This window comes from Oncorhynchus nerka, linkage group LG22 (assembly GCF_034236695.1).
Source record: "Oncorhynchus nerka isolate Pitt River linkage group LG22, Oner_Uvic_2.0, whole genome shotgun sequence".
Taxonomy (NCBI): Eukaryota; Metazoa; Chordata; class Actinopteri; order Salmoniformes; family Salmonidae; genus Oncorhynchus; species Oncorhynchus nerka.
In genome coordinates, this window is record NC_088417.1 from 42,780,995 (window position 1) to 42,796,688 (window position 15,694).

Consider the following 15,694-nt stretch of genomic DNA (forward strand, 5'->3'; position numbering starts at 1 on the left):
AGGATTAAATGTCAGGAATTGTGAAAAACTTTTAAAAAGTTTAAATGTATTTGGCCAAGGTGTAACTTCCAACTTCAACTGTATTATGCACGGATCGGGGATTCTTCCATTCACTTTGGTCAAGAAATATGTTTCATGTAGCATGGATTGTGAATGTGTCAATGTGTAATACATTTTCATGTGAATACAAACAACTCCATTGTTCTAAAAGTTGTATGTTCAAGAAAAAAATATTTGCCCTTACCACCATAAATGTATTCAATGTAAAACTACTCATTGAAAATAATTAGTCACTATTTCCTCTTATAAATTGAGAAGAAAAAAAACGAATCCATTAATTTGCTGTTTTACCAGTCATTGTGAGAGAGGGAAATCAAAGGCAACTGGGGGCAATATAAATATGAGCTGCTAAGGAGTATGGCAACCACCTCATCTCTAACCACTACTCCTCTTTCATCCAGAGAACTATCAGTACACTGTGCTGGAGTCCTTGCCTGTGGCATCCGTGGTGGCCAGGGTCAAGGCTGTGGATGCAGACATAGGCCCCAATGCAGAGATGGAGTATAGGATCATTGAGGACGGACCTGGGTTGTTCAACATCACCACAGATGAGGACACGCAAGAGGGCGTCATCATCCTTCAAAAGGTACACACATGCAGAGATTTTGTATCCGTCCAAAAAATAATTTCTATGGAGCTCATACATTGATGGACAATGTTGTTTTTACGCATGCAACACTTCTGACTTTGTCCGTCAAAAGTTTAAGTCAAACTTTTTGTGGACAAAAACAGATAGTGACGAATGCATATCTTTCGTCAGTTTCCATCGATCTCTGTCTGTCCATGGCCTTGCACAGTCCAAAGATGATGACTCACTCTGAGAATGTGATGGGATGCTATGGTGAAGCAGAGTTGTGTAATATCAATGCTTTGATGTCTAACTTCAATTGCATTATAGGCATGCTTTTTTTTCAGTTGACCAATTATAATGGCTTTTATTTTATAGCCTATAGCACTCAAACTTTTCTTACTTTTTACTTAGTGGTCGAAATATAAAACATTACTGCTATGTCAATAGTTTATTTATTTGTAGACTATTTTAGTGTTTTTTGAAGGTTTAAAAAGATATCCCCAGGCCACTCAAGAATTTGAGACTGGCCGCCATGACACTTTGTAGGTGTGAGAGCCATTGTTGGCCCCAAGCCAGTTGTCACAGGGTTCAATCTGATATTTTGTTTGTTTTCACCATCACCAGTCATCGACGAGTACCACAGAGTGGAAAGTCATACAGACAATAAACGTGTCACATCAATGTCCTAGGGCTACAACTGTGAGTCAATAAGCCAAAAATACAATATACCAATCTAAACAATATCTAAACAATCTAGACAATATACCTTCTAAACACTCACATTTTTAAATGCCTTTCAACGTGATGTGTTGTGTGCCTTTTCTTGCAATCAATAGCTAGCTTTCACACTACACAAGTAATTCAATATAAAAATGTCTGGATGAAAGATGTATTTGAGAGAGTCTGATTATGTGCAAGGTTGGATAGGGTTGTTGTATTTCTTCAATATACTTGTGTACCACGAGGCCATGTTGGCATGAGCAATGCGCATACAAATACAGTATCTTTATGGCTATGCCCTCACCATTTATAGCAAATGTGGCCAATGCTTATAAACTAGCCAATCAGGACATGCTTTACCTTGATTGGAAAGTCACTCTGTTGATATCTGGAATCCGGCAGACATATACTCCTAAACTACAGTTTAAGTCGGAAGTTTACATACACCTTGGCCAAATACATTTAAACTCAGTTTTTCACAATTCCTGACATTTAATCCTAGTAAAAATTCCCTGTCTTAGGTCAGTTAGGATCAGCACTTTATTTTAAGAATGTGAAATGTCAGAATCATAATAGAGAGAATTATTTATTTCAGCTTTTATTTCTTTCATCACATTCCAAGTGGGTCAGACGTTTACATACACTCAATTAGTATTTGGTAGCATTGCCTTTAAATTGTTTAATTGGGTCAAACGTTTGGGGTAGCCTTCCACAAGCTTCCCATAAGTTGGGTGAATTTTGGTCCATTCCTCCTGACAGAGCTGGTGTAACTGAGTCAGGTTTGTAGGCCTTGCTCGCACACGCTTTTCCAGTTCCGCCACAGATTTTCTATAGGATTGAGGTCAGAGCTTTGTGATGGCCACTCCAATACCTTGACTTTGTTGTCCTTAAGCTACAGTATTTTGCCACAACTTTGGAAGTATGCTTGGGGTCACTGTCCATTTGGAAGACCCATTTGGGACCAATCTTTAACTTCCTGTCTGATGTCTTGAGATGTTGCTTCAATATCTCCACATCATTTTCCTACCTCATTATGCCATCTATTTTGGCACCAGTCCCTCCTGCAGCAAAGTACCCCCACAACATGATGTTGCACCCTTGTGCTTCACTGCTGCCACCCCTGTGCTTCATGGTTGGGATGGTGTTCTTTGGCTTGCAATCCTCCCCCTTTTTCCTCCAAACATAACGAGGGTCATTATGGCCAAATAGTTATGTGTTTTCCCATCAGACTAGAGGACATTTCTTCAAAAATTACGATCTTTGTCCCCATGTGCAGTTGCAAACCATAGTCTGGCTTAATTATGGCGGTTTTGGAGCAGTGGCTTCTTCCTTGCTGAGCAGCCTTTCAGGTTATGTCGATATAGGACTCACTTTGCTGTGGATATAGATACATTTGTACCTGTTTCCTCTAGAATCTTCAAGGTTGTTTGCTGTTGTTCTGGGATTGATTTGCATTTTCACACCAAAATACGTTCATCTCTAGGAGACAGAAGGCGTCTCCTTCCTGAGTGGTATGACGGCTGCATAGTTCCATGGTGTTTATACTTGCGTACTATTGTTTGCACAGATGAACGTGGTACCTTCAGGAATTTGGAAATTGCTCCCAAGGATGAACCAGACTTGTGGAGGCCTACAAATATTTTGTCTGAGGTCTTGGCCGATTTCTTTAGATTTTTCTATGATGTCAAGCAAAGAGGCACCGAGTTTGAAGGTAGGGCCTGAAATACGTCCACAGGCACACCTCCTATTGACTAAAATGATGTCAGTTAGCCTATTAGAAGCTTCTAAAGCCATGACATAATTTTCTGGAATTTTCCAAGCTGTTTAAAGGCGCAGTCAACTGAGTGTATGTAAACTTCTGACCCACTGGAATTGTGATATAGTGAATTATAAGTGAAATAATCAGTCTGTAACAAATGTTGGAAAAATTACTTGTGTCATGCACAAAGTAGATGTCCTAACCGACTTGCCAAAACCATAGTTTGTTAACAAGAAATGTGTGAAGTGGTTGAAAAACAAGTTTTAACGGCTCCAACCTAAGTGTATGTAATCTTCCGACTTCAACTATGTTTTTTAATATGAAATAGCTTTTTCTTTTCTCCTTTTTAATATTTGTCTCTCTTTATTGGTCTTACTTGTTCAGCCGTTAGACTTTGAGACCAAGAACAGCTTTAATGTGCGAATCGAAGCCACCAATCGGAACATCGACCCTGCGTTCGTGCACCTGGGTTCCTTCAGCGACACAACGTCGGTCAAGGTGACGGTGAAGGACGTGAACGAGTCGCCTGTGTTCTCGACACAACTCAACAGGATGGTGATCTCTGAGGATGCCAGAGTTGGCACCTCCATCGGGAGGGTCTCCGCGCACGATCCGGACACCTCCAACAGTGCCATCAGGTAGAGCCCAGCTCTCCAGTTATTACACACCATCACAGCCAATATCTCTGTTGTCCCAGCCAATTTCTGTAGTGGCACCTGTTTCCTAAAACAACTATACCCAGCTTGGCCCTATTCAAAGTCCTTTCACCAATTATTTTCAACATGTTGCTACACCGTCAGGTTGACAGGAGGTCCAAACACCTTTAGAGTAGGACTGTAAATACACGTTCACCTTCTCACATCTCAGTAGCGACACATTTATGCACCACCTACACAACACACTGACACTTAAACCACTGACACCATGAGTTTTAAACTTCCTCTGTGACTGTGTGACACGCACTAAAGCCAGATGGTATTGTGGTTTTTGAGGGAATGCAACATTTTCAAAAGTGAAATGTCATCAACAAGCGAAGGGCAATCCCCCAGAAGGGTCAACCGTCTGTACCAGCTACATGGCTTTTTTTTTGTTACATATTTTTTTTATTGGCAACCACTCATAAACGCAATCTGCCCCATGTCACTCATGAGACTCCCTCCCGTTATGTATTCATTGAAAATGAAAAGTGTTGTGTGGTGGTATTCATGCTAGGACCCTTAGTAATTTGTTCGTAATGTGAATCAGAAAATGGAATTACTCAGCCATTGTGGTTGTGGTGTGTCTCAGCATCTTTAGTAATCTGGCATAAAATGGCCCTACTAATGGTAACATTTAAATTATTGTGGAACTAATGCAACCAATTATATTGAGTAAAATTACATTGAATGATTCCCTTTGGATATAGGCTTATTGAAGATGTCATTTTGTCCAGACATGTGAGCTGCTGTATAGGAATAGATAGTGTTTGTTCTGTGTTCAGAGTTAACCCATCTGTCTAACTTCTATCTTAAAAAAACTTTGAGAGCAGTTCTTCTCTAAATCTAAACATTGAAGATGTATAGATCTCTTATTCATAGTTCAACATGATTCTTTTATCTAGCATTATAAATGGATATGAAAACTACATCATTCCACATATTGACAGCTCAGTAATGGTCTGTACCAATGGACTGAATCCACAATCCACTCTTAAATTGTTCATTTGGCACGTTTTGACGGTACAAAGTTCTTATTCCTCCAAAAGTGTTTCAAAGATACAGTTAATAATTTAAAATCAATACGAACTTTCTACAAAAAGAAAATACCTCATCATAGCTATGTCTGTCTGTCTGACTTACTGACTGTGGATCGGTGTGTCTGTCTCCAGGTACTCCATAGATAGAAACACAGACCTGGAGCGTATCTTCAATGTGGATGCTCTGAGTGGGGTCATCAGTACTGCCAAGCCCCTGGACCGAGAGGTCAACTCTGTCCACAACCTTACCATACTCGCCATGGAGAGCCGTAAGAGCATACACACACAACCTTCCACATCAGGCCTCAAAGTCAGACTAGTCAGTGTTTTATAAAGGCCCTGCATAAAGTATTGTAGTCCCTTCTGCGATGGAGCCGAATGTTAATTCTGACCTATGGCGGTCACTGTGACCTCTGGGTGTCCGTGAGTCATGGCATGTGTGAGGAGCGAGCTGCTGACTAAGGGCAGGCGCAGGCGATGGTAAATCCACTAGTGAACAATGCTAATGTGAGGAGAGGTGCCATGAAGCCTTTGACTCATCCCTCCACGGCTTCGAGGACAAAGGCGCTCGCTCATCCCCCCTGGCCCACTCTGTCCACGCAGACACAATGGGCAGCAATCATCTCACAAGCTCCATTAAACGACATACTAGTTACTCTACTAAGTAACTATAATCCGTATGAGTTTAAAACCATAATGAAAATAAAACGTACATCAAATTGTCATTGTATCAGTCTTGCACTCAATGCATAAATAGTCACAAAACCAAACATGGTAACCTTCATCACTCAAGTACATGCATTGTGATTCAAGCACAAATATAAGCCTAACACGAATGATTCCTTGTTACTCTCAATAGAGTAACACATAGTAAACATTAATAATAACTGTGCAAAATGTTTCAACAGCCCTTCACTGAGGAGACATTGGCCTCTGACACACTTCTATTCTCTTTACAGTGGAAAGCAGCAGCTATAGAATCAGACGTCCAGGCAGTCTCTCTCAGAGCCCAAGGCGCCTTATTACGCTTTTTAGAGTAAAATGGGCTTTTTGTAACAAAAGAGGGGAGAGAAGCACTTCTTCATGCATTTGAGCCACGGTCCAACTTGCTCTAAATACGCCAATGACAACAAGTCTGTGCCCCGGGGTGCCACGCTTCCTCTTTATTACCAAATCAGCCGGCCCCAAATCTCGGCCAACACGTCACCTCTGCTGTCAACGTGGCTGCCTACGCCAGGCTAAATCATTGTCCATCCAGGCTTTCAGAAGCCAGCCTTTTATTTAGTGCTGCATTTGTGTCAGAGCCTGTGGTACAGGATGGCCAGTGCTACTACACAGTCACTTACACCTAAACCAAACCGGCTGCACGCGTGCGCCATCGTGCGCTATCATGCATACATGTATTTTGCCCCACACACCAAACACGATCACGACACGCAGGTTAAAATATCAAAACAAACTCTGAACCAATGAAATTCTTTTAGAGACAGGTTAAAAAGCATTAAACATGTATGGCAATTTAGCTAGTTAGTACTCACACTTGCTAGCTAACGTTAATTTGTCCTATTTAGCTAGCTTGCTGTTGCAAGCTAATTTGTCCTGGGATATAAACATTGAGTTGTTATTTTACCTGAAATGCACAAGGACCTCTACTCCGACAATTAATCCACACTTAAAACGGCCAACCGAATAATTTCTAGTCATCTCTCCTCCTTCCAGGCTTTTCATCTTTGAACTTATATAGTGATCGCATCTAAACTTTCATTGTATTACCACTACAACCGGCAACAAAGTACGTCTTCCAATCACCCACGGCGCTATAACCAATGAGGAGATGGCACGTGGGTACCTGCTTCTATAAACGATCTGTGTCAGAAATAGGAATGACTTCTATTTTAGCCCTTGGCGTCGCAGACGCTCGTTGGCGCGCGCAAGCAGTGTGGGTGCAATAACATTGATTGTGTCCGGTCTGGTCAGCATGTTAGGCTATTCTATATACTGCACTATTTTTGACCAGAGGTGGACTCTATCAGTGGAGGCTCCTCAGAGGAGGAAGGGGAGGACCATCCTCCTCAGTGAATTTCAAAAGTTATCCTTTTAATATATTCACGTCACTTGTCATGACTTGCCCTTTGGGGCTCTCTCTTCACAGTTTTATGACGGTCATAAATACCTCCAGGAAAACGCTCTCTCCCACTCTCAGAAATTGACGCAAAATCCCTTTGTTACCACAGAGAGACGTTGCGGTAAGGTAACATCAAAAAGGTTGAATAATTAAACAGTATTTCTCTAATCCAAACATTTGGAATGGTCTGTGGGTATTTAAAGAACAATCCTGTTGAATGTATTAATAATTTGCAATATAACTAAGGACAGTAGAACAACATAACTGTATCTCTGAATGTGAATAATTCTCAGTGATCAGATTCACATTCAAATGTTGGGGAATTGACATGATTAAATACGAATCTATTTGTGAGAAGATGTGATGTTAGTCTTCAAAATTAGAGAATTGTTTTTCATATGAAGTCTTAACCAAGTGAGAGGCCATGCCTATGTGAGCACAGATATTACAAAAAAAGGAGGGAACGCCCCTTTCCCCCTAGGGACTTTTCATTGCAGTATGTAGTAATCAATGTGTAACCTATTCTGTTTGTGTTTATGTAATTCTGTGTGATTATTTAGTTAAATAAAATTAAATAATAATAATAAAATTAAATAATTAAGCCAATTTGTATATCGCTGATTCATCATTTATGCCAGGGTTCGAGCAAATATCCAAGGATTTTGCGACATTCAGAATGAGGCTAATAGAAGGTAAACAATTAATGACTAATGTCAGATATATTTATATCTAAGAGTTCATTTGAAAAACGCTAACTCTGTAAATAAACTTTTTCCCCAAGATTGCTGATGAGTTGATTGTTACAGGATTAATTTAATCATCGTAATAATTAAACATAGTTAATCGATTTGATAAAGCAATTGTCAACATTAATGATAGTCCAAAGACACGTACACCAAATAATTGATTAAAACACTGTTCTGCAATTAAGGTCTACAGTAGCCTTAACCATACTCTGTAGGGTAGCACCATGGTGTAGCCAGAGGACAACTAGTTTCTGTCCTCCTCTGGGTATATTGACTTCAGTAGAAAACCTAGGAGGATCTTGGTTCTCACGCCCTTTCATAGACTTAGACAGTAATTATGACAACTTCCTGAGGATATCCTCCAACCTATATGAGCTCTTGCAGCATGAATTGACATGTCCACCCAATCAAATAATTATAAAATGAGTCTAGGACTGAAAGCATAAGCTACAGCTAGCTAGCAGAGCATAAAATGAGTAGTTGACTCAGTGAGAGAAAGACAATAGTTGAAGAAATTAATTTGAAGGTGAAGCAAGAGAGAGAGCTATATTTCAGTGATTTCTTTTTGGTCACTTTCCTTTTCACTTACTTAGCTATCAAATGCAGCTAGCTAGTTTAGCCTACTCAAACACCCAGCTCAAACAAAGAGGGATGCCATGTTAGCTAGCTGGCTATTGCTATACAACACTGGAACTTTTCCAAGTCAAGGTAAGCTTTTAGTTTTATAAATGTATTGCCACCGTGGTCTGCCGGTGGAACTGCTTAACTGCTTGATTGTAGCAGGTTTACTAATGCGTTACTTCTAGTAGCTATGTTGACTATGGCATTGTGTATAGGCTGTGTGTAGCGGTTATGGCTTGGAAAGGTTTTATTACTCAATATTTTCTCTTGACCTGTGCACCTAAGTTGTAAACTTTCATTCATGGGCTAGGTTTTAACAACCTCATGATGGGTATCGAGAAAATATTAATGTAGTAACCTAAACCTATCAATGTTGCATTGAGCATTCAATATGCTGTAATAGAAAAAAGGTCATGCTCATAAAATATTTTTTGATCTTCCCTCATCTTAAACGACACTGACTGCCACTGCTCTAGATAGTGCACTATAAAGGGTATAGGATGCAATGTCGTACGCATCCCTAGCCATTTTCACATAAGCTGTACCTCCGCTCCAATCGTAATTAGCTGCCTGATCATGTTGGTTGATCCTCAGCAGAGCAACTAAGGATGCCAGCTGATGGTGAATGCCTTGGATATGTCATTAGAATGGGTACTTTTGGCCACATTTAGCTCATTTCGCTCAACCTTTGTGATTAATTAAAAAGACATGAGAAAGATTGATAGTAGGGTAAGTGGATGAAGGTTAAGTCAGTAAAGTACTGAAGGAACCAGCTATGATTATAAAATCTTGTTCTCTCTCTCTCCTGTCTGTCTACTTCTCTCCCTCCCTCTTTTTCAGAGGATCCAACAAAGATTGGAAAAGGTTTTGTGGCCATCACAGTGCTGGACATCAATGACAACGCTCCGGTGTTTGCCATCGCGTATGAGACCCTCCTATGTGAGAATGCAGCTCCTGGACAGGTGAGAAACTGGAGATACATTAGCTAATGGGGAAGGCAATTATTGGTACTGCATTCACCAACCTTGTTGATTCAATTCACGTTCAGATTTACCCACTGCTTATTTGCACTTAAGCATCCCATTAGATGAGAACTTTTAACATTTAAGATATTACCTCACCAACACTCACTGTTTGATTTCCATTAGCAACCTGAGAAACAAATGTAAATAAAATCTGCATCAGCCTCAGACTGTGTATCATCTCTTTTTCAAAGCTTGAGGTCAAATCGAGGGAGACACATTTGTTAGATCCACATTTTTAGATCAAATTGCAGGCATTGTATCCTTCATTAGAGATGTTAGTCATTTCTGCTGCTGCTGCTAGCTGAATAATGAAAGTGTTTGAATTTGCCAGTGGCTTGGCTCTACAATGATATCACACAATAAAATTATATTTCATGCCGGGGCAGAGTGGGTGTCTGCCCGGGTCTGATTTCTCATTCGGTGTATGTGTCTATGTGTGTGCGTGCGTGCGTGTATAGAGGATCAGTGTAGTGGGGACCAGAGAAAAAAGGAATCACAACATGATGTAAACAAAGCGGGAAGGCGATGAGTTCTGTCTCCTAGAGATGAACGTACTTTGGTGCGAAAAGTGCAAATCAAATCCCAGAACAACAGCAAAGGAACTTGTGAAGAAGCTGGAGGAAACAGTTATAAAAGTATACAGTTGAAGTCGGAAGTTTACATACACCTTAGCCAAATATATTTAAACTCAGATTTTCACAATTCCTGACATTTAATCCTAGTAAAAAATCCCTGTTTTAGGTCAGTTAGGATCACCACTTTATGTCAGAAAAATGGAAGAGAAAATTTAATTTCACCTTTTATTTATTTATGAGAATAATCAGACATTGACTATCCCTTAGCACATGGTAAAGTTATTAATTACACCTAATCACAACAAAGATAGAGGCATCCTTTATAACTCAGTTGCCAGAGAGGAAAGAAACCGCTCAAGAATTTCACCATGAGGCCAATGATGACTTTAAAACAGTTACAGAGTTTAATGGCTGTGGTAGGAGAAAACTGAGGATGGATCAAAAACATTGTAATTACGCCACAATACTAACCTAATTAACAGAGTGAAATGGCAGCTTATACAGAATAGAAATATTGCAAAACAAGCATTGTGTTTGCAACAAGGCTCTAAAGTAATGCTGCAAAAAATGTAGCAAAGCAATTAATTCTACCAATGATCAAATACCAACTTGAAAGAGCTTGAAGATTTTTGAAAATCGCTGATTCTACAAAGTATTGACTTAGGGGTGTGAGAATTATGTAAATTAGATATTTCTGTATTTCATTTTCAATAAATTTGCAAACATTTCTAAAAACTTGTTTTCACTTTGTCATTATGGGGTATTGTGTGTAGATGGGTGAGAATGTTCTTTATTATGTTTTAAATTCAGGCTATGACACAACAAAATGTGGAATAATCAAAGGGGTATGGATACTTTCTGAAGGCACTGTATCCAAATCCATCAAACATAGTTTTTTAAACGGCAAGATATTCAGAAGCAAGGACATGGACACTGGTGCCCTTCGATGGTAGGGTCTTTCTCACCTCCTGTGTGGTCTGTCTTGTGCCTCATGTCTACTGTTCAACAGCACACTAATCCGACAGGACACAGCCATGGCATGAGAAAGTCATAGAAAGCAGAATGAGCCTCAGCAGTGTGGATGAGTGATTACTCAGCCGAACCATACTGCTTACAGTGAGACACCAGGGTCCTTCAGGTGTGGCTGAGAGCCCTGGGGTGTAAAGGCTCTGCTGCTGCTGAGATGGCTATATATTATGCCTGAGATGCCTCTCTACTGCCAGACAGCCAGTTGGCTGTACATCCACCTTAACCTCACAGGTGCACACTCTTATTATAGAGCTGAGGTCCATGGAAAGCAAGGTTGCTGTTCAAAGAAAACTGTTTTAGGAAATGGTATAGCAGTTTTTTAGGGAGGTGTTTGATATACATCTGGAGTTGAAGTGTTGGATTGTTGTCTGTGGTGTTGTAGCCAGGGTTGGATAGGTTACTATCTAAATGTAATACGTTACAGTTACTATTTACCTGTCCCAAACTGTAGTCCGTAACATAACTTTTGGATTACCCAAACTCAGTAACGTAATGTGATTACCTTCAGTTACTTTTGGATAACTTTCCCCTTTAAACCTGTTATGGCTAGGGGTTCTGCTAGCCAGTTAGAAATATTTAACTTTCATACATTCACAAGTGAAATACACCAAATTAAAGATTAACTTCTTATGGCTGGGGGGCAGTATTGAGTAGCTTGGATGAATAAGTTGCCCAAAGTAAACGCCCTGCTCCTCAGTCTCAGTAGCTAATATTTGCATATTATTATTAGTATTGGATAAAAAACTCTAAAGTTTCCAAAACTGTCAAAATATTGTCTGTGAGTATAACAGAACTGATATTGCAGGCGAAACCCTGAGGAAAATCCAACCAGGAAGTGGCTTCTATTTTGAAAACTCCATGTCCCATAGCCTGCCTTTGCTCCATTTAAAGGAATATCAACCAGATTCATTTTCCTATCGCTTCCTCATGGTGTCAACAGTCTTTAGACATAGTTTCAGGCTTTTATTTTGAAAAATTAGCGAGAAAGATAACATTGTGTCATTGTATGGCCGGGTACCATCAGCGTTTTGTATGCGTAACAGAGTTTGGGCAGCCATTGCCTTTCCCTCTCTGACTGAAAAAGACAGTTGCGGTTGATATATTATCGGTTATATACAGTGGGGCAAAAAAGTATTTAGTCAGCCACCAAAGTTCTCCCACTTAAAAAGATGAGAGAGGCCTGTAATTTTCATCATAGGTACACTTCAACTATGACAGACAAAATGAGAGAAAAAAATCCAGAAAATCACATTGTAGGATTTTTAATTTATTTATTTGCAAATTATGGTGGAAAATTAGTATTTGGTCAATAACAAAAGTTTATCTCGATACTTTGTTATATACCCTTTGTTGGCAATGACAGAGGTCAAACGTTTTCTGTAAGTCTTCACAAGGATTTCACACACTGTTGCTGGTATTTTGGCCCATTCCTCCATGCAGATCTCCTCTAGAGCAGTGATGATTTGTGGCTGTTGCTGGGCAACACAGACTTTCAACTCCCTCCAAAGATTTTCTATGGGGTTGAGATCTGGAGACTGGCTTGCCCACTCCAGGACCTTGAAATGCTTCTTACGAAGCCACTCCTTTGTTGCCCGGGCGGTGTTTTTGGGATCATTGTCATGCTGAAAGACCCAGCCACATTTCGTATTCAATGATGCAAGGAGGTTTTCTGACGCTGATAGAAGGAGGTTTTCACTCAAAATCTCACGATACATGGCCCCATTCATTCTTTCCTTTACACGGACCAGTCGTCCTGGTCCCTTTGCAGAAAAACAGCCCCAAAGCATGATGTTTCCACCCCCATGCTTCACAGTAGGTATGGTGTTCTTTGGATGCAACTCAGCATTCTTTGTCCTCCAAACATGACGAGTTGAGTTTTTACCAAAAAGTTATATTTTGGTTTCATCTGACCATATGACATTCTCCCAATCTTCTTCTGGATCATCCAAATGCTCTCTAGCAAACTTCAGACGGCCTGGACATGTACTGGCTTAAGCAGGGGGACACGTCTGGCACTGCAGGATTTGAGTCCCTGGTGGCGTAGTGTGTTACTGATGGTAGGCTTTGTTACTTTGGTCCCAGCTCTCTGCAGATCATTCACTAGGTCCCCCCGTGTGGTTCTGGGATTTTTGCTCACCGTTCTTGTGATCATTTTGACCCCACGGGGTGAGATCTTGCGTGAAGCCCCAGATCAAGGTAGATTATCAGTGGTCTTGTATGTCTTCCATTTCCTAATAATTGCTCCCACGGTTGATTTCTTCAAACCAAGCTGCTTACCTATTGCAGATTCAGTCTTCCCAGCCTGGTGCAGGTCGAGCGATCGATAAACTTACACAAACGCTTGGATTCCTGTCGCTGTAAAGCATATTTTCAAAATCTGACACGACAGGTGAATTAACAAAACTGTGTTTTGCTATATTGCACTTGTGATTTAATGAATATAAATATTTTTAGTAATATTATTTGAATGTGGCGCTATGCAATTCAGCGGTTTTTGATGACAATTATCCCGTTAACGGGATGGCAGCCTTAAGAAGTTAATCTTTAGTGACTACCCATCCCGCATGCGGGGGCGTAATCATCGACTGACACGAATTAGCATAACGCAACGGACATAAATATTCCTTGAAAATATTCCTATTCATGAAAATCACAAATGAAATATATTGAGACACAGTTTAGCCTTTTGTTAATCACCCTGTCATCTCAGATTTTCAAAATATGCTTTACAGCAAAAGCTAGACAAGCATTTGTGTAAGTTTATCGATAGCCTAGCATAGCATTTTGTCCAGCTAGCAGCAGGTAACTTGGTCACGGATATCAGAAAAGCAATCAAATTAAATCATTTACCTTTGATGAGCTTCGGATGTTTACTCACGAGACTCCCAGTTAGATAGCAAATGTTCCTTTTTTCCCCAAATATTATTTTTGTAGGTGAAATAGCTCCGTTTGTTCTTCACGTTTAGCTGAGAAATCGCCCGGAAATTGCAGTCACGAAAACGCCGATATATATTCCAAATTAGCTCCATAATTTCAACAGAAACATGGCAAACGTTGTTTATAATCAAGCCTCAAGGTGTTTCTCAAATATCTATTCGATAATATATCCGTCGGGACAATTAGTTTTTTAGTAGGACCGATTGGATTAATGGCTACCTCTGTATTTTACGCGAGAGTCACTCTGGGAGCCATCAGGTGACCACTTGCGCAATGTAGCCGCTTACGGGTACTCTTCAGCATAAATGCGTAAAACTACGTCACAATGCTGTAGACACCTTCGGGAATATGGAGAAAGAGTAATCTGGTTGATAGCCCATTCACTGCTCAATAGGGACGCATTGGAACGCAGCGCTTTCAAAACATGAGGCACTTCGGATTGGATTTTTCTCAGGCTTTCGCCTGCAACATAAGTTCTGTTATACTCACAGACAATATTTTTACAGTTTTGGAAACTTTAGAGCGTTTTCTATCCTAAGCGGTCAATTATATGCATATTTTAGCATCTTGTCCTGACAAAATATCCCGTTTACTACGGGAACGTTATTTTTCCAAAAATGAAAATTACTGCCCCCTAGTCACAAAAGGTCTAGCCATCGTGTCAGATTTCAAAAGGGCTTTACAGCGAAAGCACACCATACAATTATGTCAGGTCAGCACCTAGTCACAAAGACATACAGCCATTTTCCAACCAAAGAGGAGTCACAAAAAGCAGAAATAGAGATAAAATGTATCACTAACATTTGATGATCTTCATCAGATGGCACTCATAGGACTTCATGTTACACAATACATGTATGTTTTGTTCGATAAAGTTCATATTTATATCCTCAGTTTACATTGGCGCGTTATGTTCAGTAATGTTGTGCCTTGAAAACATCCGGCAAATTTGCAGAGAGCCACATCAATTTACAGAAATACTCATCTTAAACTTTGATGAAAGATACAAGTGTTATGCATAGTATTAAAGATAAACTTCTCCTTAAAGCAACCGCTCTGTCAGATTTCAAAAAAGCTTTACGGCAAAAGCACACCATGCAATAATCTGAGTAAGGCGCTCAGACAACAAAACGAGCCATACAGATATCCGTCATGTTGTGGAGTCAACAAATTCAGAAATATCATTATAAATATTCACTTACCTTTGATGCTCTTCATCAGAATGCACTCCCAGGAATCCCAGTTCCACCATAAATGTTTGATTTGTTCGATAAAGTCCATCATTTATGTAATAATTCCTCCTTTTTGTTCGCGCATTTAGCCCAGTAATCCAAATTCATGAGGCATGTGCAGACAAAGTCAAAAAGTTCCATTACAGTCCGTGGAAACATGTCAAACGAAGTATAGAATCAATCTTCATTATGTTTTTATCATAAATCTTCAATAATGTTTCAACCGGAGAATTCCTTTGTCTGTAGAAATGCAATGGAACGCAAGCTAACTCTCACGTGAACGCGCATGGTCAGCTCATGGCACACTGGCAGACCTCTGACTCATTCAGCTCCCATTCCCCTCTCCTTCACAGTAGAAGCATCAAACAAGGTTCTAAAGACTGTTGACATCTAGTGGAAGCCTTAGGAAGTGTAATATGACCCCATAGACACTGTATATTGAAAAACTACAAACCTCAGATTTCCCACTTCCTGGTTGGATTTTTTCTCAGGTCTTTGCCTGCCATATGAGTTCTGTTATACTCACAGACATCATTCAAACAGTTTTAGAAACTTCAGA

The 15,694-nt window shown here is 40.0% G+C and overlaps 1 protein-coding gene across 1 annotated transcript in view; it reads left to right on the plus strand.

Moving 5' to 3' along the window:
* LOC115105205 (cadherin-7-like) overlaps positions 1–15,694 on the plus strand; it is a 111,382-nt gene that overhangs the window by 45,492 nt on the left and 50,196 nt on the right. Inside the window, exons 5-8 of the mRNA XM_029626947.2 lie at positions 462–646; positions 3,495–3,748; positions 4,978–5,114; positions 9,178–9,299. Coding sequence (XP_029482807.1) covers positions 462–646; positions 3,495–3,748; positions 4,978–5,114; positions 9,178–9,299 — 698 coding nt within the window. The remainder of the gene's footprint in view (positions 1–461; positions 647–3,494; positions 3,749–4,977; positions 5,115–9,177; positions 9,300–15,694) is intronic.